Below are 25,766 nucleotides of genomic sequence, written 5' to 3' on the forward strand. Positions count from 1 at the left end.
CCCTACGATCCTGAGTCAGCTGACCTGGGTCAACCGTGGGTGGTGGTGTAGTGTAGACATACCCTAACTGACTTTGCCTAGGTCCCGTTGAAAACCAGTGCCACTTGGGCCGGTAAGTGGCTTTTGAAAATGGGACTTAGTCTCCTAAGTCTTTTTGTAAAAAATTTACCCTTTAATGCCCCTGAAAGTGTGGAAGTAATACCACGTGCTATAGTTGGTCATAATATCGTCAATCTTTCTGTAACACATCTCTGCCAAGGCACTTAAACCTGTCCTGCAAAATCACTGCTATTTCTGTTTTGGCCTCTCTTTGTCAAAGCTGTAAACCTTGTTAATTGTGTAATTACAGTATTTATGTGGTATTCTTATGTGGATAAAGATTCACTAGCTAGAGGGTAAAATGGGACTACCAAGCTCATTTTTGCTTATGATCTAAACCAGAATTTGAAATCAAGTCCCCAAAAGAGAAATACTTGTGCAAATAACCCAGAATGCCACCTAATCTAACATCATGGGCATTTTTCACTTACACATTTAATTTAGGAACTCCGTGCATCTCCCAGAGGACATATTTGTAAATGAGCCTCAAGGAACACCTAAGTCTTAATTGCTTGCTCAAATCTTCTTTTTAAAGAAACATGTTAAGGTATGGAATCTGTCAGATCCTCAGAATTTGGAAAAGTGGTTCTCTGAAAAAGGTGTTAAATACTTTCCTTAGCGGAGGTTTCCTCATTAGTGGCTCTTCCATCTCATTTTTTAAACCAAAAATATACATTGTGACTGGCAATCTAATCTATCATAACACTTGTATGTTTTCTGTCTTTAGATACACGCCACTTGATTATGCTTTGCTTGGAGAACACCATGAGGTGATTCAGTTTATGTTAGAACATGGTGCTCTGTCTATAGCTGCCATACAGGACATTGCTGCCTTCAAAATCCAAGCTGTCTACAAAGGATACAAGGTTAGAAAGGCTTTCCAAGACAGAAAAAATCTTCTAATGAAGCATGAACAGCTGAGAAAAGATGCTGCTGCCAAGTAAGTCTGACACATGGAGAGTGCAAAAATGAAGCTATTAAAAATGAAATTGTTGAAGACAATAACAGTTTACAGATGAATTGCTCTATATTTTTTTACATCTTTTTAGAAATAATGTCTTTGTTCCCTTAAAGGAAAATCTAGTGTTCTACCAGATGGTGTATAGATAGGTACATTATATAATACATTTATGTTTGGAGGGGTTTTTTTTTTTTAAATAATCAAATACTTCTTGAAGCTTTATCATTTCTGTGGTGATGGATAACTCTAAGCCTGTGTCATGCAGGATACTATCCTCCCTCCCTCTGAGAATCATTCTTCCTCTGATGAGTTGCCCCCCTTATCTCTGTTTCTCAGGGGTTGGGAAGTGAAGAGAGACTTCCCACCCAATCAATTTCTAAACACTTGCCTGTGCCAGTCCTGCTCTATATTAACCCTGTTAGCTGGTTTTTCAGTACTTCTCTTTTTAAAAAGAGAAAAGAGTTTCCTGTAGTGGTGGTGTAGCTGTGTCGGTTCCAGGATATTAGAGAGACAAGGTGGGTGAAGTAATATCTTCTATTGGACCAACTTCTGTTGGTGAGAGAGACAAGCTTTTGAACTATATATAGAGCTTTTCTTCAGACCTCTCTCAAAAACCGAAGTTGGTCCAATAAAAGATATTACCTCACCCACCTTGTCTCTCTAAAGGAGTTACCTAACAGGAGTACAGTGAACAAAAGACTATAGGAATGAAGGATAGAAACAAAGGGGAAGTTGAGAGTGAGCAAAAGTGTATGTGGGCAAAAAGTGAGTGAGCAGTGGAGCAAGAAATGAAGGAAATACAAGATGGTAGAAGGAGAAGAAGCTATTAAATATGGAACTTAAATAGATTTTCACATGGATGAAACGAGTTCACCAGTTACAGAACAGCAAATGAAACTTTTTAAATTATCTTCCTGTCGAGGGCAGGCATAAAATGACTTTTGCCTTCCCCTATTTTTTAATCTTAGATTGTTAAAGCCACAGTAAATACCAATTCATAGCAGAAGTGCAAGGCTAAATGAAGTATTCTAATAGCCAAGTAACAAGGTAAATTAAAAGGGAACAGAAACCGATCAGATGAACAATGCTCATGTTCCCTCCAAACATCTGCAGTTTATCTGACATCCACATCCTATCTAATCTATATAGGATGTTTCTATATCACCCATTACTGTAGTAGCTGTTTTACATCTGTGTATGGTAGTTGTTCCTAGTGAATGTCTGCATAGGGGATTTTGCCTTTTACCTTTCCCAGATACTAAGAAGCTTTACTTGTTTGTTTTTTCCTCTTGACTTTGGTTATGCTGGGAAAGCTTTAACAAGTAGGTGATTCTTCTAGGGTTCTCTCTGACTTCCTCCAGTAGCTTGTTCCACATCCCACTTCCACAGGCTTTGAATCCACAATTCAACTGCTATGTTATAAGTGTTGAATTTTGCAATATGAATGCGTGATTTATTTTTTTAATGTGGAGTCTCTTACTAGTATTTAAAGAGAATATGGTTTAGGTGTTTCAAAATAAACATTGGGTAGGTATGAAATTAAATTTGTCGTCTATTTTATGAAGCTTTGCAACCTGCTCTAAAATGAAAACAAGCAGCATTTCACAACTTTCTCATAATCTGTGATCACCCATCACAGTGAAACTCACAAAACTGCACCAAGTGAAAAGTCAGATTCTTTATAGATTGCTTTAAATATGATTTCTTCCCCTCCCCCCCCAATAATTCTAACTTAAAGTTACACGCTTTAAGTAAAATCCAAGAACTTGACAAAATATTGCAGAGTACAAAGTTGTTAATTAAACATCAGTAGACATTTTACCGATATTCTTACAGTGAAGAGAGAAAGGTGTCCAAAACATTTTCACAGGGGCATGAATGGAACTTATGCTCTAGTTAGTCTGACATCAGCTTGGAGAAGATATTAATAATTAGATGAGGAAAATAAATGGGAGATATTTAGAAGACCACGGTTTGATTATCGATAGCTAACTTTGCCTTAGCTAACTTTGTTTTAGAAAAAGAAGGTAGTACTTCACCAACTAGTGGAATTTTGTAAGGATTTTACAGACAAGAAAGGCAAAAGTAGTAGGTTTCATATACTGTGCAAAGATTTTCTACACACTGGGTTTTTTTGTTGTTGTTTTTTTTAACTAGAAAAGTACTTTAAAACTGACATTGGATTAGAAAGCATATAGACTAAATAATTTATATAATTCAAGTAATTATACATAAAACATGATGAATATGAATGGCCTTCTACTTATATAATTGACTTAGTGCCAGCATTGTGATGAGATTATATACTAAGAATATAACTTTTCAATGAACAGGTGAATTTAATCAAAATAATTTAGCTGCTTGTTCTATCAAGCAACTAAAATACACTTTATAGAACTTTGTAGTCTGAAGTTCCACAATATTCAAGAGGGACAAATTGAGTCCTAATCCACTCGTGCTAATGTTGCCACTTACATAAAGATGTATATGTTTTCCATTTGTCTCAGTATTAAAATATTGCCACTTACCCAGCTAAAAGAAACTAGCATTCAGATATTTCATGTCCTATTCGGTGGACGGAGCTTAATTAAGTTACTCAATTCTGCTACTTCAGCACTCACAGAAGAGATATTTTAAAACTCTTTTATTATAAACAACCCACAGAAGAATCTTCTCAATTGTAATATCTGGTTGTACAGAAATTTATTATTTATTACAGCAGTGCCTAGAGGCCCTGATTAGGACCAGGGCCCCATTTTGCTAGACACAGTACAAACATACATGAAGATGTGATTCCTATCTCACGGCATTTCCACAAAACATTTCCCTTTCATTTCTCTGCAACAAATAAATCCTGAAAGCAAAATGCATCTCAAAACTATACCACACTTCGATCCCTTCCACATACATACCTCAATTCACATACAACCTCAAGTAACCAAACACAACCGAAACCAAATATTAAACATCAGTAGACATTTTACTGGGGGGGAGGGATAGCTCAGTGGTTTGAGCATTGGCCTGCTAAACCCAGGGTTGTGAGTTCAGTCCTTGAGGGGGCCACTTAGGGATCTGGGGCAAAATCAGTACTTGGTCCTGCTAGTGAAGGCAGGGGGCTGGACTCGATGACCTTTCAAGGTCCCTTCCAGTTCTAGGAAATAGGATATCTCCATTAATTAATTAATTTATTTATTTATTTATTATAGCAATGCTACAGAGCACCCCTCAGTCTTTAATAGACCAGAAGTGTTGTCAGCAACAGAAACGCAAAAGCTGAGATTTTAAAATTCAGGTGATTTGGATGCCTTATTTTCATTAATTGTAATGGGAACTGTACAGCTGAAAGTGGCTCTGAAAATCTCAGCCAAAAAGTTTTCACAGAAGCTTTTTCAACATAGAATCATAGGACTGGAAGGGACCTCAAGAGGCCATCTAGTCCAGTCCCCTGCACTCATGGCAGGACTAAATATTATCTAGGCCATTCCTGACTCAATGTAAGCCCATCGCTTCTTGTCCTATCCTCAGAGGTTGGGAAGAACAATTCTTCCTCCTCCTCCTCCTCCTCCTTATAACAACCTTTTATGTACTTGAAAACAGTTATCCTGTCCCCTCTCAGTCTTCTCTTTTCCAGACTAAACAAACCCAGTTTTTTCAATCTTCCATCATAGGTCATGTTTTCTAGACCTTTTATCATTTTTGTTGCATGTTTAACCCTAGTGGAATGTTTGTAGTGGGGTTCCTCACAGCTCAACAGGAACTTAAGAGAAGCATTCTCAGAACTGCATCAGACATGCAGAGTGGAGATAGTGTCTCCTGAAACTTCCTGTCCGTGTCTGGAAACTATTTCACTTTATTCTCTGTGGAATATGTCTGCTGCCAAAGTTGGAAGACTTCTCTGAAGAAGTCTGGGATGAAAACATTAGCTCTTATATTGCTGCATGACTTGTGTGCTGTTACTTCTGCAGAAAGGTCACCTGAATTAACATGGAGCATATATTACTGGGGCTTGTAATCTCTATCTTATCTCCATACTATAGATAACAGCTGTCATCTGCTTTATTGTATATACATTAATTGTGTTGCTCCTTGCAATTGGGTAACGTGCCTTCTTTGCGCAGAATTTGATCTCCACTGTTGTATTGATCATTTATGGCCAATAAGGACCAATAATAATAATAATGGTCAGATAATCTAAATTCCAAGGATGAAATCCTGGCCCCATTAAAACCAGTGACAAAATTCCCACTAACTTCCGTGGGACCAGGATTTCACTCCTGGGATCTGTCAGGATAGGAGGGGAGCTGGCTGGGGCAGGATCAGGAGCATGAACGGGCGCAGGCTGGGGGAGTCTGTCAGAACTTCCAGGCATCTGTGAATCCTCTGAACAAGGTAGCAACAGTGAGCAGGTTGGAGTGGCTGCTTTCATTAGGAGCCTATATAACCTGCCTTGGGGTCACCTGGTTAGTCCCTTGCTTGTGGATTGGCTGGGCCCTGATTGATTGGCATGGGGCTGTCATAGGGTTTTCAGGTAATTACTTTGGATGTCTCACCAGTTCAGGCTCAGGGATGACTTGTCACAGGGTATAGTTTGCAGCCTCCCTACGTATGGAACTCCCCTGAACTCAGTGGAAGAGCCATACATAGAGCAACGGTCTCTGATGAAATTATCTGTTTCTGTTACTCTCCTGTGTGTGTGTTTAATGTACATTATAAAGGTTATTATACTCTTTCTGATTCATTGAAAATAGTAGAAACAAAGTCTCTGTACCAAGTAGGGGGGAAATATTTATTTAAATATTTAAATTGAATTGAAATACAATTTGAGCATATAGACATATCAAGTTGTCACATATAACAAATTTTATCTAATTGCAATTTTATGATCTGTCATAAACTGGAGGGGACATTATGTTGTCACCATTCTGTGTATCCATCTGTGCATTCTACAGTTAAGCTTGGCCAGTGTTTTACTCCTAGCTACACACAGCCAGCTAATATCCCTCCTGATCTGATAAACCTGCTCTCCAGATGAATGTAGACAGCATATGGGAATCCTGAATGGTGGTAAACTGTTTCTTAGGTTAAAAGAAAAAAAAAAGACATCAACTTCTGTATTTAACACTCTCTTCACAAAATTTTAATTGATTTTTTTTTAGTTATAGATAAATCATTCCGCTAGTTGTAATGTTCTGAGTTAGTTGGTTTTAAAAAAATTGGGTACCTCACCTACAAATGATAAGGTAGACAATGATGGTTAAGATAAAATGGACAGGAAGTGTTTTATTCAGAGTACAGGCAATTTACAGTATATAATTCACTGTTGCCAGAAGTGAAGACAAATACTATGGATGGCATTTAAAATGTGCTATGTGCTGAATAAATTTATAACTGCTAATAACATCTGTACATATACAAATTGGTTCAATCCATAAGCATATCATTTATATAAACCTATTTCATGTTGGTTAAACAAAGATATTTTATATCATGTACAAAACTGCACAGATGGTTAGGTGGTAAGGCCTGGTCTCGACCACTGGATTTTGAGACCTAGCACTGCCATTGTCACTGGGATGGTAACAAATGGAGTGTATGTGGCAAAGTTCAAAAATCCTGCTGTGCTGCATATAGGATCATTTGCTCTGATCACACATGTTAATTGCCATAGTCTTAACTGGATATACTGTCCAGTAAATACCTGCTATTTGGGGGCTTTTGTTTAGTCTTGTGATTTTTTTTGCAAATCAGTTGAGAACTAGAGAACCTTTTTGAGATCACATGGGGCTGGCTCCTGGCAACTAAGCAAACCCAGTATTTTTTCTAGAGTCTGTCATCTTGTGCTCTAGAATCTAAGCTTTCATTTTAAAAAATAAGTCTTTAACTCATAAGATTACAAAGGAATTATTCAAAATATGAACCAATTCAGTGACGTCTGCTTGAGTCCTCAGACAGCCAGATGCAGATAACAAAACCAGAAGAAGCCAGAAGTGTTAGAAGCAAATGAACTGATCCCAATGAGATCTATGGTTTTGTAATTCCAGAATAAAAAACTTAATTCTTGAAAAGGAGAAGAATCTGATAAAAGTTCAGAGTTGTAGAATATAAGTGAATTAAGAAAAGGGTTCTAACAATGAATCTGTAGATTACGGTAGTCTTGAACAAGGACAAAGGAGTAAGAAGTAATGAGAAGACTAGATATGTTAGTATCTCCTTTGTTCTGTGGCAAGTGACATTAGCAAGTATGAAAGTATGTAGTAAGGAAACCAAGTAGATGAGGCACCCTGCAACATCAGTTAATGAGAGGGAAGTACAGAAATTTTATATCAGAATTATTTTTCAGGCTGTGTTATGCAGCCAAAAGTTTCAGGAAACCCAAAGAAGAAATCAGCTATCAGCAGGTTTTTTTACACTGATCCAGCAACCATATCCCAAGCCACTTACACAATCTGCTGTACTGTTATTAGCCAAGGGAAGGAGCATAGATATCTGAGAGCATCCATTGTTAAAACTCCATTTACAGAGGAAATACCACCTCAAGTGTGGAAAGACCCTAAAACAAAAGAGGCCCCATAACTAATAAACTCCAGTTTATATTGAGGACAAGACGAAAAACAATATTAATTCTGAGACTTCCGTTGTTTTGGTTTTCTTCTCAGCCACTGAGGTTTAAAACTGGGATGATGAGAACAGTCAGATCAGTGTGTCCCATGTTCTTCTTCAAGTAATGTCCCTATCGTTGCTCCACTGTTGGTGTAGCAGTGTCCATTTGGCCTGTGCATGCATTGTCCCTCCCTCCCCCCTCGTGCTCTGCCACAGGCCAAGGAACCCTAAGCAGGCGAACCCTCCTCAGTTCCTTCTCAACCGCCCCTGGCTAGAGACAGAGCTTTAGCTGTCCATTAGCGGATTGTTAACTTCTTCAGAATTGTTAATTTTAGCTACTTTTTTGGAACTTACCTTTCTTTTCTTTACTCCTTTAACCTTTATTACCAAAGTCAAAAAAACCCACTTTATTTTTTACTTCAATTTTCTTCGCACTCCCCCCTCATCTGGAGACACTCCCCCCCCCCCCCCCCCCGACATACAAAAGTATGGTTTGTGCCAACAGCTGAAGCCCAGATCCGGAAAGGATAGAGAACTGAGACTCAAGCTTTTCCTAATGGAGATGGCCCTTCAACCACCCTCTGAGCCACGCCAATACCCTAGACAGCAGGAAGCCTCACCGCAACCCTCTATTTCTAAGGGAGGTGAGCTCAAGAAAAGGCCCATGAGCCACTCTTGTAAGAAAAGAGTCATGAGTCCCCACAGTGAGCCCCGACCAAGCTAAAAATGATCTCTGGCTTGCTCTGTATCATCAGTACCAGTAGCACTGAAGCTGTCTAAGTCAGGTACCCAGCGCTTGCACAGCACTGCCCCGACAGAGCATGTTGGGCTGTCTAGGGACCCAGTGGGCACAGGCAAGGAATCATGGGTACCGACTGAGCATGAGAAGTCCAGAGAATCCACCCTGGTGCTTGCCAGGCACCGGCGGATTTAACTATCAGGTACATATCATCGACTCCTTCGATGCAGACATCTTGGTACCAACAACCACCACCGGTACCGATGCCTTTGGCACCGCCAGACTTCCAGTACACAACAGACCTTTTGGTGTCTGACACACTGGATTTGCCTCTGTTTAATACTAGGGCCCCGGTACTGAGTCCATCCGGAGCTCCACGCTCACCGGCAACATCATGCCATGTACCCACTTTTTCATTCACTGAGTCAGATAGTGATCAAGAAGACGTGGTCTCCCGCCACTCTTCTGACCCACCCTATGGGTGGCTAATTCCAGACCTCAACCGTACAGTCGCTCTGAGCCCCAGCCTCCTTAGCATGGGCAGGCACGGTACCAACCACCGGCCCCCTTCCCACCTTCTCAATAGCCCTACTGGGACCCTTAGCAGGCATGCAGACATTGTGCCTCCCATGGCTGTAGCATGGCCTATCAAGAGCCAAGGACACATCCTGCTTTGGCTGCTATATTGAGGGCATCCGAGCAGCCTGAACAATTAAGTCGAGGAGGAAGCTGCCCCCCAGACTAATTTCTCATCATCACCAGACAAGACAGCGATGCCCCCTCCACCATCGTTGGCAGATGACTTTAAGCTATTTCAGGAGCTGGCCCAACAGGTGGCAGATACCACCCTAGGAGGTGACCGAGTCACTCCACAAAGTAGTGGACATTTTACATTCTTCTGTCTCGTCCAGAGTAGCCCTCCTTATTAACGAGGCCCTCTTTGACCCTGCCAAACTCATATGGCAGATCCCTGTGTCAGTCCCACCAACATGCAAGCAAGCCAACAAAAGCTATTATGTGCCAGCAAAAGACATAGAATTTAAGGGAACAAGATAGAGAAAACAATAATCCATCTTTTAGAATTTGCTACTTCATTTTGTTCCAGAATCCATTCTTTATTTTACATCTCTTTTGCTTGCAAATATATGAACTAAGTATAAATGTATTGTCCTCTGGAGTCTGCAGACACCTTGAGCTTTGAGTGGTGTGAACTGCCCATTCATCTCAATGGGTTGTTAACAATGAAACATAACAAGGACAGCTTAAGTGGAAATGTTATTAACTATTTCACTTCTGATGCATTAATTAGCATAAATATCAAGCTAATATACTTCTCTGTTGTTGGATGTAGTGGCAGATGTCAGGACAGGGCTCAGAGAGGTAACTTGTTACTGTTGAGGTGTGGGGAATGAGGAATTCTACACCTGCCACCTCCAAAATTTAAAATCACCTCCTCTCCTCCCAGGAAAGGAGAAGGAGACGCATCTTTTACCGAATAACAAAGCCTGAATTTACTCTTGTTTGTCAAAAACCTCAAACTACCTTCTGTGCCTTCGTGGCGCCAACAGACCCAACTGTCTCCTATTCAGCAGTCAAAGCATCCGGCTTCCCCTCAACAACTTCCACAGTGTAACAATGGAGTTTCAATACAAAATTCTACAGCACATTCCAATTGAAGATTTTGGCGCAGTGTAAAATAAATTGAATTTAATCTCAAAATAAATAAAATAAACCACAAGGTAAACTCTCCTGATTGGACTGAGGGAGAGTGACCGTGCCACATAACTCTGAGGTAAAACTGGCATAAAATACCTCTACAGGAAGAAATCCCATCATTTCTTCCCCCCCTTCTCAGTCCAATGTCAGTTTTAAAACTTTATAATTAGCCTAGTGTTGCAGTTACGATCTTTTGTGGTGTTCTGCTAGTCAACAGATTGACTTGAATTCAGAGTGACAAGGTTCAGGCTACTCCTGGGTTGATTGTATATTGCCTGTGTCATTTCTTTTATGGACTGAATTGTGGATTCAAGTAGTAGGCTGTTTGATTCTCTGGAAGAAAGGAAAATGACTGTTCCGTGAATAGTAAGGTCTAATTTATCAGATCAAATGGCAGAGTAACGGCAGTGAGATCTATACTGTACATGAGACAGACACCCACACGTTGTCTGTTTGTGCAATGCCAATATTATTATTTGAAACCAGCCACTGTTATCAATGCCGGAGGGAATGCTGAAGTACCTCAGTCTGCCAGGAGTGCAGTTTGTAGATCCATTAGCAGGATTTCAGGCACCCGGGTTCAATCAGCTTCTTCTGCAGAACATACATGCTAAGATAGCAGTGACAGATAAAGTTAAGGCTTCTCCCTGACAGATCACACTGAAATGACACATACTGGCATTGATATGAATCACAGGAACTGATGATGACATGCTGCATAACTAACCTGTCATATGCTGTGCTGTGAGCTAATGTGTCAACAGTCCACAAACCATGTTACAGCATTGGAAGCAAATTAAAATATCAGAGGGCTACATGATCTGACATTTACCACCTGTCCATTTTTATAGGAAGAATTGTCACTTTATTTTATAACCACAGCTTAGTTTTCTATTTATAAAAACAAGTGCACGATAATGTTTGCCACAGATTATGGGATTTATTCCACTTCTGAGGAAAAACCTTCAGAATGGTGCAATTCCACTTGTATTTATTTTTAATCTTGGTCAGAATCATCTTTCATACCTATCCAATGTTTATTTTCAAAGACTCCATTTTTAAAATCAAATATATTATTTTATGGGTAAAATAAGTGTACACAACTTTTGAATTCACATATCTGGTTTTAAATATTTTGCATTTGTATAACATACATCAATTTTTGCAAAGGAAGGCTACATGATTTGAACTACCCACATAACTCATTTGAAGCACTGCTTCATGATTAATTCAAAACACAGCTACTACGATCTTACTTCTTGTCTGTTGCTCTGATTGCCTGTTTGAATCTCAACTCTGGCACCCCATTTCATACTGCCTCTAAATCAAACTTCTTGTCCTCACCTTTCCTTTGTCCTCACCTTTCCTTCCACTCTTCTATTTATTATTTTGGGACTATAGGCACCACATTGTCATTCAGTCAATATTGGGGCCCATTGTGTTAGTCATTGTGCATACACCGAACAGGAGAGATGGTTCCTGTCCCAAGGAGCTTCCCACTTAAATAGACAAGAAAGACAACAGAGAAGCAAAATGTTAGAAGTACTTTCGAAAAATGTTGCCTGATCATGGTGTTCCCTTCCCTCTCCACTCCGCCAGCCTTAAACACCCAGCTGCTTCTCCCACAATGATCTGCACTCTCTTCCATGATGCCACCTACATGCAGAATGCCCTCCCTGAACCGAACATGACCATCTCCACGTCTAAATTCCTCTTTTACCTTAAGAGCCACTTCTGCTGCAACAAGAAATTGGCCAACCAATGATGGGTAGATTGTACAGCAGCTGGCGATAGCTGATTCAATTTATTAATTATTTAATAAAAGAGAAAAGGCCTTTGAACAGAATTGGAATAATCAAGCTATGCACATTTGCTTATTTGTAGCCTACATAACCATGTGACTGTTCGTCTCCCCTCCCCCCATTCCTTCCTATTGTTTGTTCACTCACTTTGTGCCTTCTTTTACGTTATATTTTCAACCTTTTGCAATTGGAATCATGTTGTCTGATGTGCAGTTCCTAGCACAATGGGGCCTTATCCTGGCCGGGCCTCTAGACACTACTGCAGAATAAGTACTAGTTCTAATAATAGCATTGGTGGCATGAAGAAATAAAGTATGGGAAATTGCTTCAATGAGGAAAAAAAGCAGACCACTTTATATCAGGATCAAGTAGTTTTTATAATATATGGTTACCATTTTTGGAATTTGAACAAAATAAATATATAGATAATAAGAGATTGATCAAACACAAATCAGTCTTTTAAAGGTAACAGTACAGGTTATGAATAATATTTATTATTTGTATTGAAAGTTTGTATATGTTAATGTTAACAATTAACACAAAAAGTTAAAAAAGTAAAGTAAAATGTTTCGTGGATTCATTTGCAGTGTTTCTAAGTGTTACTTGTTTTCAGATTATTTCTTCATTTTATACAGATATTTTAATTTGTATTACAACTATTTCTTTGCATGTGTAGACTTGCCCCGGTTTATGTTAGTGTATTTTTTTTTAGTAAATGATTCATAAGAGAGCTTTTAAACAAGTAAACATTAAGGTTTTTTCAGTAAAACTAAAACAAAAAGGGAGGTTTAATTCTGATTGTGGTTTCTATTTTTGGGACCTTGACTTTATAAGAAGTTCCAGCGGTTTAACTAAGGTGTGTTTGCTAAATCTATTTCCTTAAAATGTTTCAAACCTCTGTGACTTAGACTTAAACCCAACTTATATTAATTTTCCTTAATTCAGCTACTGTCCAAATTCAGTTGTTACATTTTGTCAAGCAGAGATGTTTCAGCGCCATATGCACCTGTTCCTTTAGGGGGCAATGCTGAAAATAAAAGCATGAAAAACCTAGAATATCAAGTTCATATTGTGATTTATGTCAAGTTTCCACTGATGATGGAATCATTTTCAGAAACATGCTGTAATATTTGGTCTTTGTTAATATTTATAATATTGACTTTAATTATAGGAAACGTGAAGAAGAAAATAAGAGGAAGGAAGCAGAGCTGTTGAAGGGAATGCAGAACCTGGTACTCAATAGGGTGCAAGTACAGCCACATCCTGCAAATAGAGAGAAGAGTAACAGAACTCCTAGCACTCCACAGCTGTCTAGTAAACAAATTGATGTGCATAGTAACAGGCTTTTCTGCAGTAGCATTTCTCAAAACCAGGCAGGGAAAAACAATAGAGGATCACCTGCAACCTCTCAAAACAAAACGACACCAAAGGAAAAATGTCTGTCTGCAGAACTACCAGGTGAAGATTACAAAAACAAAAAAGGTTTGTAATCAATGAATTGGCTAGACTGACTATGCAGTGGATGTCCAGTGATATTCTATAGATGGGCTCTGTATGACCATTTCCATCATGGGAGCAAGCATATTGTGCTCCCTTTTTGTTCTTTTACCATTTAAGACAGACATACAGGATACTAATATATTCATTTGGATATGAATCATATTTTAGTATGCAAGTTCTGTCAGTTTACATGGTCATAATTACAAATATTTATTATGTGTTTTAGACTTAATATTCAAAATGTTTCAAGACAAGTGGTTGGTAGTGGAGCTTCTTAGTTTATCAGGGGTTCTGTTTCAAATGAAGGGAGCTGAAAGATAAAAGTTATCACTTAAACACCTGTCTTTATCTTCTGTTCTTTTTGTCAGTTATTTCCTATCATATATGATAAGTGGAAGTAAATTGTTTTATGTAAATAGCTGTGTTTCCCCTCCTAAGCAATTAGTACTAAGTACAGTGTTGCTTTACTTTAAGAAAAAACGTATTTGAAATACCCGTGGGTTTCTGGTGAACTTCAGTGGGGAAATTTTATATATAGACAGACTGTGCAAGATGAAGGTTCCCAGCACATAGAAGGACTTTTGCAGGCTGCTCCCAGGGACAGGGCACTCCTACAGTGCCCCATTGCATTTGGGATACTTTGCATCCTGGGGGCAGTAGGAGGAAGCACTGTGACTCCCTCCCCCACATTGTGCAAGAGATGCTGGGAGGCATCACGTTCCTTAATGTCCCCCCTACATTTCCACACACACCTTTCCCTAGCCCCCAAATACCTGTGCAAATGTCATTCAAGGGAAACTACAAGATTAGTTCCTCTTAAAAGGGTTATAATCTTCCATCATACTAAGAAAAGATTTACCCAGCAGGAGAGCTAAAAGTACACATACATTAGAATTGTTTGATCTGAATTTCCAGTGCATACTTAGCAATCCAAAAAAGAAATAACAAAATATTATCCAAACACAATTAGTGACTGGGCCACTAGTGGGAAAGACTATTTAATAACCTCTTGGTTTGTAACACTAGTTCATGCATTGAATCTGCATCGTAGCTACATCACAGAAGAATTGTACAGGTGTAATTGAGGGCATTGTAAGAGCCTGCTGCTCTCCAGCAATCTCAGACCCCAAGAACTCCTGCTAGTCTCTCAAATGTAAAATTAACCCCACCTCCTGTCTGTTCTTCAGACAACTGGAAGTCTATTACCATGGAGCAAAGAAAAAGGAAGTGAAGGATCTGTTTCTTCAGCATCATCACCCAAACGCCTTTACCTTGGGAGCAGGGAAATGGCCTAGCAGACCGCATAGTTAATTGACCTTATAGCAAAACCGGATATAAGATTTCTCTCTTACATGTTTGCATGATAAGGCTATATAGTTGGGTAATGATAAACAAATAGTAGTGTAAATCTCGGCATCTACAGTAAATGCTTTCTCTCATAAACACCTCATTAAAATATTAAGGTTGCAAATATAAAGAACTAAAAAATCAAGACTTGCCAGAGATAAGGTTTTCCATTGCAGAATTAATTTGTGTGGCAGAGACAGGAGGGAAATGTGGTATGGTGAAGAAAAGGAAAGGGACAAAAAGCTTGAAAGATGCAGAAAAAATGAGGAATGGGAACAAGAAAAAACAGAAGTATAAAAAATGCAAAAGAAGTGTGAATACCCTTTACTTTCAACCTCTCCCAACCCCTCCTTTGCCAAAACTCTCCTGTGACATTTCCCTGAGTCTCACCAAAATCGTCTTTCAGGATTTGCTCACAGTGACATATCCCTACAGTTGACTTTTTATAAAATGCAAGTATCACAAAAATCAGGTTTCCATCTTTCATAGCCAGAATTTAGTTACAAACTCTATTATTTAAGCTCTCAAACCAGTTAACTTCCAGTTAACCCCTGAACAAAAAACACACACACAAAAGATAATAAGCTTCTAAAAAGACAGGGATGTGTTGATAAAAGGTTTGTTGTAGTTGTGTTGGTTCCAGGATTTGAGCGAGACTAGGTGGGAGAGTTAATATCTTTTATTGGACAAACTTCTCTTGTTGAGAGAGATGAGCTTTCAAGCTTATAGAGAGCTCTTCTTCAGGTCCGGAAAACGTAATCAGAGTGTCACAGCTAAATACAATGTGTAACAGATTGTTTAGCATAAGTAGTTAACACATATTTCAACGTGATGTGGCCCGTTAGCACCGCTCCAATCATAGGGAGGAAAGAAAGGGAGGGGAGGGAAAAAAGCAGCTGAGGGGTGGGGTTTGTTAGTGGGTTATAGATTGTTGTAATAAACCATAAATCAAGGCTCTCTCTTCCATGATTCCAGTGTCCATGATTTTTAGTATCTAGCAAAGTTATTAATTTAAGCTCCCGGGCTCATCTTTTGAAAGTGTTGTGCAGGTTTCCTTTGAGGATGAGGACTGGCAGATCAGCTATATAGAGGCTCTTCATTTAGTGAAAAACGTTCACCCAAGGTGATAGTGTTTTTGTCTTTTATCCTTTTCCTGTGTGAGTTCATTTGAGAGCGTAATGATTGTCCGATTTCACCTACATAGTTGCTATTGGGGCATTTAGTACCTTGGATGAGGTACACCACATGTTGCGATAGGCATGTGTAGTAACCATGGATCTTGAAAGGTGTGTTGTGAGGGGTGTTGATCATTGTAGCAGTGGAGATATGTCTGCAGTTTTTCCATCTGTTGTTCAGGCAGAGTCTGATGATTCTTTGTATTTGGTGTGTCCTGGTCTGTGTGGAGCTTGCTTCTGACGATGAGCTTGGAGAGGTTGGGATGCCAAAGAACTAGATGCAACAAGAGTCAAACTCTGAAGCCCTTAATCAGTTCTTTTTTGGGCTAAACTCTCATAGATATCAAAGTTTTACCTGAATAACCTAAGCGTTTTCTATGGCTCTACTGTGATTGTATTTTATCAAACACACAATAATAACAAATTTATTTTTTCTCTCTCTGTCTATCCATTAGCTCTGTCTGCATGCTGTATTGACTCCTTTCTGTGCTCTAGCTTTTTCTCTGTTCTCCCTCGGGGCTCCTTAGTAAGCAAATTCTGCATTGCAGCCAAAGCAAACAATCTGAGGGATTTTCATTTTGTGCTCCAGTCCCACTTCCAAGCCATTATCATCAGAATGTTTAGAAGCTATTGTCGCATGTGGCATGCTGGCCCAAGCGTGGACCTGGAAATAGGAAAGAGAAAATTTACAGCAAGGGAAAATTGGGACTTTTGTAGTTTGATTTAGGATGTTGGAGCAGGAATCTAGAAATTGAGTGGGTTTCACCCTGGCACCCCAGTATTCATCACTGTCATGTAATTAGGATATGTTTTGTACAAATATTCCTGGTGAGGTATCATTCTAAAAGTCTTGGTCTGCTAGACATGAATATCTCATTGGACTGATGTTGTGAGGTTGAAAACACCCACAAGCAGCCTTTCAGGTACAACAATAAAAAGACCAAATAATTTTAATGGCTTATTGAGGAAATGCACAGAAGCACAAAGATTACCCCAGGAACTGTATACAATGGAAACCTCTCAGAGATAGCACTACACAATGGGAACTGTTTGACCCGGGTCACAGCAAAAGAGCTTTCCAGCAAGTGGGAAGAAGATCTAAAAGGGGGAAATGACATCATGATGGTACCTCACTCTCCCTACAATAACACACCCGGAAACACCTGAGGGACAAAGGCTGAACTGGGGGAAGTGATGGTCCCAGGCTAAAGGGATTTCTAACCTGTGTATTAAAACCTGGGAAACCCAAGCTGCAAAGCAAAGGCAGCCTGTGCCTTAAGAATCTGCCAGCCTGTTTATCACTCAGGATGAGAATTTGCTAATTCATATCCAACCTATCTAGTATGTTAAGCTCAGTTTGCGTTTTTGTTTATTTATTCAGTAATCTGCTTTGGTCTGTTTGCTATCACTTATAATCACTTCAAATCTACCTTTTTGAAGTTAATACACTTATTTTATGTTTTAATCCAAACCAGTGTGTGGTTGACTAAGGTATCTGGGGGAAATCTCAGCTTGCTTACCACAAGTGTGCATGGTCCTCTTCACATTGAGGGAGCGGCGGACCGGATATTAAACCCATATACTGGCCAGATTTGACCAGGGCAGGACGGTACTGCTCTGGGGTCCTAGGCTGGGAGACTGGTGGTTAGAGAGCCTGCATGTAACTGTGTCCCTACCTGTGTGAATCCTGGTGAAAGTGCAAGATCGGAGGGCTTTGCAGCTTGTCACAGAAGCATAGGGTGAAAGGGAGCCCAGGCTGGTGCGTTGGGGGCTCAGTGGTACTCCAGTTCTAGGTGGCACCCCGGGGGGGAACCTGTCACAGAGTGCTCTGGACTATCTGTGGCAGGGGATTACACTAAGTATATAGAGTGGGATTTTCATTACATGACAGGATACGTCATGGCTACATCGAAAACTTCTTAGACATGCTATGAGTGGTGGTACTCTGCTGTACTTTATTCAGTAGAGCAAGCAGGTGTGTAAATAGGATTGGGTGTTCCATTACCATACATTGAATTCATTTTCACAAGGAAGGCCAACACATCAAAACAGGTGAACATTACTTCTCAGTGTGAGCTAGTCTAGGTATCGGATTCAAATTTTGTGTCAGCAAGAGAAATTAATTAAATGTTCACAGAGTAACCAAAAAAAGAAATTAGGTTCCTTTTATTCCGTGGGTGTTTTTCCCCTCTAATACTTCCTGCCTATTCACTTTCTTTTTCCATATTTCTAAATCTCAGTGTGCCACATAATGGTTATTATGCAAAAAATGAATTGGAAAAATAAGCTCATTTTTGCAGTATCAATGATCGTGACATTGATTTTTCATTTATCTCCCTAAAGAATTATCCAGAAAACACACCAAAAGCAAGACAGCTTGTGTCCATTTCCACTGCGGTAAAGAAAATGATGGAGCCAAGGTTGAAGCTAACCACCAAGTTGTGGCGGCTACAGAGTGGTATGGTGAAAAGCACAAGGAGCAGTCTGCAAGCGCGAAAGGCTTAGCACATGGCAACGAAAAGCACATCCCTTGTTGTAACACAGCCAGTGCAGGGGAGAAATTAGCAGATCAAAGTCAATCTATAGCTGGCAACAGAAGCCATTGTGAAGGAACAACAGGGCACTTGCAGAATATTAACTGCACTGATGGAAACTCAAGGAATTCAAGGCAGTGTGAAACACTATCAAAAGGCAAACCGCGCACGCTGAAAGCAAGAAATAAAGGGTTAAACAGTGAGAGATGTTCCCCAGCTGGCTCCAGTAGACCTGGAAGTGCCAAAATGAGATTTGTAAACATCAGAAATGACAGTTCACATGCCGTAGTACAAACTAACAATGTAGCAAATAATGAATTAGCAAAAAAGACCTGCCCTTTACTGTTTATCAAAGCAGGAACTACAAGACCTGTCCCAAGTGATCCAGCAGCACACGCTATTTTTGATGATAGTCTGAACTTGGAAAAAATAGATATAACAGAGTCCAAGAATGCAGATGATCGATTATGTTCCCATCTCACATGTCAGAATATGAATATTGAACTTATCCCATTAGAGATCCGTATGCAGATAATAGAAAAGGAAAGAACAAGAAAAGAGCTATTTCGGAAGAAGAACTACGCTGCTACTGTTATTCAGAGGACATGGAGAAGGTAAGACGATTGTTACAAAAGATAGGCGAGAGAGAGATACAATAAGATAAAACACAATCAGAGTTCTTTGGGAACTTGCTTTCTCTGTTTTGTCCCTTTCCCTATAACATTAATAGTGATAAATCAGGGATTTAATTCTCTGTCACTAAATAAGTAGAAATGTGTGCTACTGGCCAGGAGTCATTAAGTCAGTTCATAAAGAGTGCAAGGAGAGTGATTTTGTTTAGAACATGGCTATTACTTCACAGAAAACAAAGGCCCCAAATGTATCCCCCATGCAGCAGTTTAAACTACTTTTCTAGCAAAGATTTTTGCCACCTCTGCTACCACCTCCTTCTACCAGCTCATATGCAATTCCACACTGACCTCTGAATATTAAATAGGGTCCAAATAGCAAGGTGTTTGGCAGCTTAGATGTACTTGGCAGAGAACTTATTATGTGGTCTATGCACATCAGATCCTGGTGGAAGACCCTTGCTAAATGTACCAGTAGAATCCCAAGTCACTGCCACTATTACTCATGGAGGAAGGTACTATTCAGTGAGAGTAACTGTGGCAGAATCTGGCCCATATGACTGTAAAAATTTGAGATTAATATTAGATTCAGAAATAAAATATTTGATAATCATGTTTCTTAATATTTAATTTCTAATTCTAAAAACTGACAAAAAGAGAGTTAGCCAGTTAGCGGCAAATGCAGTATATAATTCATTTTTAATTCCTCCTTTCTACATTTTTGAGTGGAATGTTACTTCTTCATTTTTTGTGTGAAGACAGAAAACTATAATTACTAACGTATACCGATAATCTAATCTTTCCAAGTCTCTGTATACCTTACTCTAAAAAGTGTTAATTTCCTTTTAAAATTAAATAAAACAAAAGTTTTATAGATTGTCCTGAATTTGGTATTCTCAGCTGTGACCACTGAGGCACAGTGACAGACTGCTGAGAAATATAGCACACTCACCCCAAACTGGTGGTTATTCTATACTTAAATATATACCAAGCCAGTAACCAAAATAAACTTCTGTCTCACCACACTAGTTAACAAGAATTCAAAAATGCAGTCTTCTTAAGCATTCCAGCCCTTATTTCACCACTCAGACACTAGGCTTTATGATGAGTGGTTATTGAAAGCCAGTTTCATCAAGCAAAAGGGTTCTTCTGATCTCAAGAGATCAGCCACATACCCAGGTAAATATATAACTCAGATCTTACCCAATAATCACACTGCTGCCAATCCTTTAGTAAGTAAAATCTAAAGGTTTAGTCATAAGAGAAAAGAAGAAGAGAGTTAAAATGGTTAATAGATCATATACATAAAATCATTGCAAAGTTCTTTTATCACGTTTGTAGCAGTAATGAAATAAACTGCTGGCTTGTAAAGTCTCTGGTAACTTCCAAAAGATTGGAAGGTTCTCAGTCCATAGATTGGAATGTTCCTTTTGGTTGTAAATCCATAGTCCAGAGAATCCGAGCACGAAAGAGGCAAGATGGAGATGTTTCCAGTGTCTTTTATACCCTTTGCCACGTGCCTGAAAATTTTCTGTTTCAAACACAAAGCCCACAGCCCCAGTTTGTGGAAAAGTAGAGGCCCAAGATGGAGTCCAGGGTCAAATGAGCATATCACATGTCATTACATGCTTCGATAACTCACAGGGGCAACCATTACTAAGGCTACGATTTAATCATGGGTATTTTTAGTAAAAGTCGTGGACAGGTCACGGGCAAGAAACAAAAAATCATGGCCCATGAGCTGTCCATGACTTATACCATAAATACCCCGATTGAATTGTAGAGGTGGGAGGGGTGCTGTGATGGGGGTGGTATTGTAGCGTGGCACCAGCTGCAGGGGGCTCACTGCCGCTCCTGCCGCTGCCTGGGGCGTAGCCCTAGGATGCCTGTGGCACCAGCTGCCAGTGGGAGCTCCGGGGGGCCCACTGCCGCTTCTGCCACCGCCGGGGGGAAGCCCTGGGTGCCTGCTGCTGCTCTGACCACCGCTGAGGGAGGGGAGAGAAGTCCCAAGGGGTCCACTGCCGCTCTGACCACCGCTGGGGTGGGAGGGAAGCCCTGGGGGGCCCGCTGCTGCTCTGACCACCGCTGGGGGGGAGAAAGCCCTTGGGGGGACCGCTGCTGATCTGGCCAATGCCGGGGGCGGGGAGGCCACGGGGGACCTGCGGTTGCTCCGGCCACTATGGGTGGGAGAAGCCCAAGGGCCAACCACTGCTCCAGCTGCCCCAGGACCGCTGCTCAGGTGGTCCCCGGGGCCAGCCACATCGGCTGCTGCTTGGGCGGTCCCGGGGACGGGCTGCCAGAGCAGCAGCTGGTGTGGCTGGCTGCAGAGCCGCTCCAGCAGCAGCCAGTGTGGCTGTCCCCAGGGCAGCTGCTCGGGCGGCTCTGGGGTCAGCCACACCGGCCCCTGCAGAAGTCACGGAGGTCGCAGGAAGTCACAGAATCTGTGATTTCCGCAACCTCCGTGACAAACATGGAGCCTTAGTCATTACCCATCTGGCTGGGGCATCCACAGAAAGGCTCACCAGGCATGACGAGCTTCTTCTATGGCCCATTGTGAGTGTTAATTGCCTTTGCTGGGTCCTCAAACACACAGCTTCAATGTAGATTTTACCAGGTGGGTGTTACCCCAGGAACAAACACATTTGGGATACAGATATATAGAGCAATATTCATAACTTCAGATACAGTGATGATACATGGATTTAGGATAATCTTATGTAGCACATCATAACTTTTCCATTGACACCTTACATGATTTACTTTGTACAAGATTTGTTGCAATTGTCTAACAGTGACAATATTAATGATATATATGGTCACATTTCAATCATACAGTATCACACACATATACAGTCCAAGTTTACAGTATGATGGACATTTATTTTGCCCATTGGGCTTAATCATGCAGAAGTGTGGCTAAGGGTTGAGAGAGAGAGAGAGCAGTCCTGAACTGGTAGGGTGACTGAGCATGCTGCTTTGTACAATAAGGCTTACAGGACAGATTGTGGCCTAACTTGTGTAGCCATGCAAGCTAGTAAGGAAGCATAGACACCCCCTTACCATCTTGCACTGGCTACTGTACTGCTGCTCATAGCATGGGAGTGGCAGCAGGTTTCACAGAACCACTGCATCCCCCATTTGTGGGCAGTGGGTGGAGCTTTGGCTCTGTTCTCCCTTCCGCAGCACACCAGACAGCATCGGTGGATGATGCAATAGAGAAATCTCTGCAGTGCATATGATTCTCTAGGCCGGGGGTAGTGAGTAGGTGGCCTGCGGGCTAAATCAGGACCACCAGACGCTTGTCAGTGATCACGTGGGCTAGAGCTACCACATGGCCGGTATTTGACCAGCCTGGCCAGTTTTTTTATGGATTTGCCAGTTGCCCTAAAAATAATTTAATGTGCCAAGTATTTTTAACATGGATCTAAAGATTTGCATTATTGTCACAATACACTGGGATGTCTAAAGTTAAAACTTTCTGTGTCCAGCTAAAGATGCTGCAGTGTTCCTGCTTCTGCAGTTTAAGCGGTAACAGATCAAAATTGTTGAAAATACAGTGGCTGTCTGCTCACCAGTGCACTGTGTGTGTGAGAGAGGGTTTGAGTCATGTGAGAGTGAGGAGACGTGCGATGTTATCAATCTAATCTATATGTTTTCTCTCTCTAGATACTATAAGCGGCTGTTGAAGGGGGAAGAGTTGCCGAGTAGCCTTGTGGTTGGGGATTGGGGTTGTGATCGGCTTGACTTGTGGGTGGGGGTTGCTGGGGGTTTTTTGCATTTCAAAGGTGGTAATCCTAGCGTGGGCTGAAGCTGAGCGGGGACTGGAGCCATGCCCGCTCCCCAGTGGGGACCCCCACAGCAGGGGGAAAGCGGCTGGACTAGGCTGTGGAGCACAGTGTGTCTCTGGGCGGCTGCTTGTGCATTCAAGGATGGGCCTGTCCCTGGAGCCCTTTCCAGCCCCCTGCCCCAACTGGCCTGTTCCCTCCCCAGTCCACCTGCAGTCACCTGCTTCTGTCATATCCCAGCTCTCCCCAGGGCTGCTATCTGCAGTCTCCTTTGTCCCTCCCACTACCCAGAGTCCCCTTCCTGCCCCTCTGCTTTCCCAGCCCCCAAAGGGGCATTGCATGGCTAGCTGGATCATAGTCCAATAGCTTCACCTCCTGGCTCCGAGCTCAGAAGTACTCACACACACACACACACACCCTGCTTTGCTGCCCAGATCCAAGCCCATACCCATTCCTCTTCTCCCTTGCCCCCATCTCTGCTGCTTGGCTCCATTGGGCACAAAGAAATATTTGGAGGGGGGGAAGCAGCAATGCCATGTGATTCAGGCCAGCCCCGTGCATCCTGTTTTCAGTTTAAGGAAATAAGGTTACCCTCCTCGCTGGGCAGGGCAGGAGGAGAGCTGGCAGGCGATCGAGGAGCTTGGGGGGGCAGTTGGGTGGTTATGGGACAGGAGCTGGATGGGGGTCTGGACCTTGACTGAGAAATTTGGACCTTGACAAATAATAATTGACTACCCCTGCTCTAGACTATCTGTGACATTCACTGCAACAAGAATACATGAGACAATTGAACAAGATTGTGTTAAGGGAGTGTTTGGTAGATGAATAATTTGCAGGTAAGCAAGCTAAGAGAAATATACAAAGGCAAACAAGCTTGTTACCTGTAGAGGTTGGGAAGTGATGTTTCACCTGTAACATTGTATGATTAACTAGATGCAATATAAGGAGCTCTCACCTTTCTCTGACACATCTGCTACTGGCCACTACTAGACACAGGATACAGAACAGATGGCCCATGGTCTGATCTGGCAATTCCTATATTCCTAACCTTCAAGTATGACCATTTCAACATTCACACGGACTCTAACCAATCTGTATCTGTGCTCCTGTTGTGCCTCTTAATGCCCCTGAAAAACAAGGTTAGATTTATAGGCCTGTATATTTCCAGTTAATTTTTTAATTGCTGTTGGAATATGGGAGTCACTTTACCTTCTCTGGGTACACTCCTAGAGTGCAGAGAGAAGTTCCAGTCCTGCTCTGTGGGTGTTTTTAATTAATCCTGGGATTCCTCTCTAATTTTTCTCATTTGTTTTGTGGTGTCTCCCTTATGTTCATACATTTGTCATCTTCTGTTTCCAGGAAACTTTCACTGTTTCTGGCATGTTTCCTTCACTCGGTCTGGTGAACAGTGAGACAAAGAATCATTTCATTTCCCAACTCTATCTACGCTGTCTGCCCTTAGCTCTTCTTGCTGTTCTGCAGGGATTCTGCAGTAGCTCCCACTAAGATTTTTCCTCCTCATCTACTTGTAAAACATTGTGCTTTTTTTTTATAACAAAGGATGGGTGACCCAGAGTTTCTTATTATGGTGCTCAGAGCTGTGACCCCAAATTCCCACAATGCATTTCATAAATACCTCAGAGATGGTAATAGCTGTCCTTAGACCTATTTTTCCTTGCTGGAACCAACAGTTAAATGTTTTAGAAAAAAGAAAGTGATCTGCAAGGATACCATTGTGTGCTGTGCCCCTGTTGTGATCTCTCACAAGCTAAACAGAGCTGGGGTGGCTCACTACTGGGATAGGAGACATCAAGGACAACACAGCCAGAAGTATGTGGTAGTATTGTATTGGTTCAATAGGGAGCACTTTTCCCATTTAGCACTGAATCAATGCCCCAACAAGGTTTTAGGGGGCACTGTGCTGCTGGAAATGCTTTCTTTTATTTAACACATAAAAAGTAGGTTCTGTCTATTTGTGATGAGCAAGGATCCCATGGCAATTTTCAGAAAAATTGGGACTATCTAAATTCTCATTGAAGTTTTGATTGAATCTGATATGTCACTTTCTGTTCTAGGATAGTGCATCAAAAAGTCAGCACGTTTCACCCAAGATGTAGATGCACTGATCCCTGTATATAGTTTGTATAATATTTGATGCTAGCTGAAGTTATACTTGTATATTCAGTAGTATGTAAAGCAATATGGGATAAAAGTCACTCATAATTAATAATAGAAAAAGTACTCAATGGGGAAAAAATACACTACCGGTCCCTGCATGTGACATTATTAGGGCCCTACCAAATTCATGGCCATGAAAAATGCATCACAGACTGTGAAATCTGGTCTTTTGTATACTTTTACCCTGTACTATACAGATTTCACAGGGGAGACCAGCATTTCTCAAACTGGGGGACCCCGACCCAAAAAGGGGTCGTGGGGGGATTGCAAGGTTATTGTAGGGGGTCATGGTATTGCCACCCTTACTTCTGCGCTGCCTTCAGAGGTGGGTGGCCATAAAGCAGCGGATACTGGCCAGGCACCCAGCTCCAAAGGCAGTAACCCAGCAGCAGCGCAGAAGTAAGAGTGGCAATGGGTGGCCAGAGAGTGGCGGTTGCTGGCCAAGGGCCCAGCTCTGAAGGCAGCAGCACAGAAACAGGGACAGCAATACTATATCATGCCATCCTTACTTCTGCGCTGCTGCTGGTGGTGGTGCTGCCTTCAGAGCTGGGCTCCTGGCCAGCAGCTGCTGCTTTCCGGCCATCCCGCTCTGAAGGCAGCACTGCCTCCAGCAGCAGCACAGAAGTAAGGGTGGCAATACCATGAACCCCTCCAATAACCTTGCAACCCTCCTGTTTGGGTCAGGAACCCTTCAGTTACAC

At 41.4% G+C, this 25,766-nt stretch overlaps 1 protein-coding gene across 2 annotated transcripts in view; it reads left to right on the forward strand.

Annotated features, from left to right (window-relative positions):
• Positions 1-25,766, forward strand: part of INVS (inversin) — a 203,367-nt gene that overhangs the window by 164,815 nt on the left and 12,786 nt on the right. The window contains exons 12-14 of one of the 2 annotated variants that reach the window (XM_024193599.3): positions 827-1,039; positions 13,089-13,399; positions 18,283-19,087. In XM_024193599.3, coding sequence (XP_024049367.2) covers positions 827-1,039; positions 13,089-13,399; positions 18,283-19,087 — 1,329 coding nt within the window. The remainder of the gene's footprint in view (positions 1-826; positions 1,040-13,088; positions 13,400-18,282; positions 19,088-25,766) is intronic. The other variant, XM_024193600.3, reaches the window with a different exon arrangement.

Source organism: Terrapene carolina, unplaced genomic scaffold, assembly GCF_002925995.2.
Source record: "Terrapene carolina triunguis isolate 2854851 unplaced genomic scaffold, T_m_triunguis-2.0 Scaffold229, whole genome shotgun sequence".
In the NCBI taxonomy this organism is placed as follows: domain Eukaryota; kingdom Metazoa; phylum Chordata; order Testudines; family Emydidae; genus Terrapene; species Terrapene triunguis.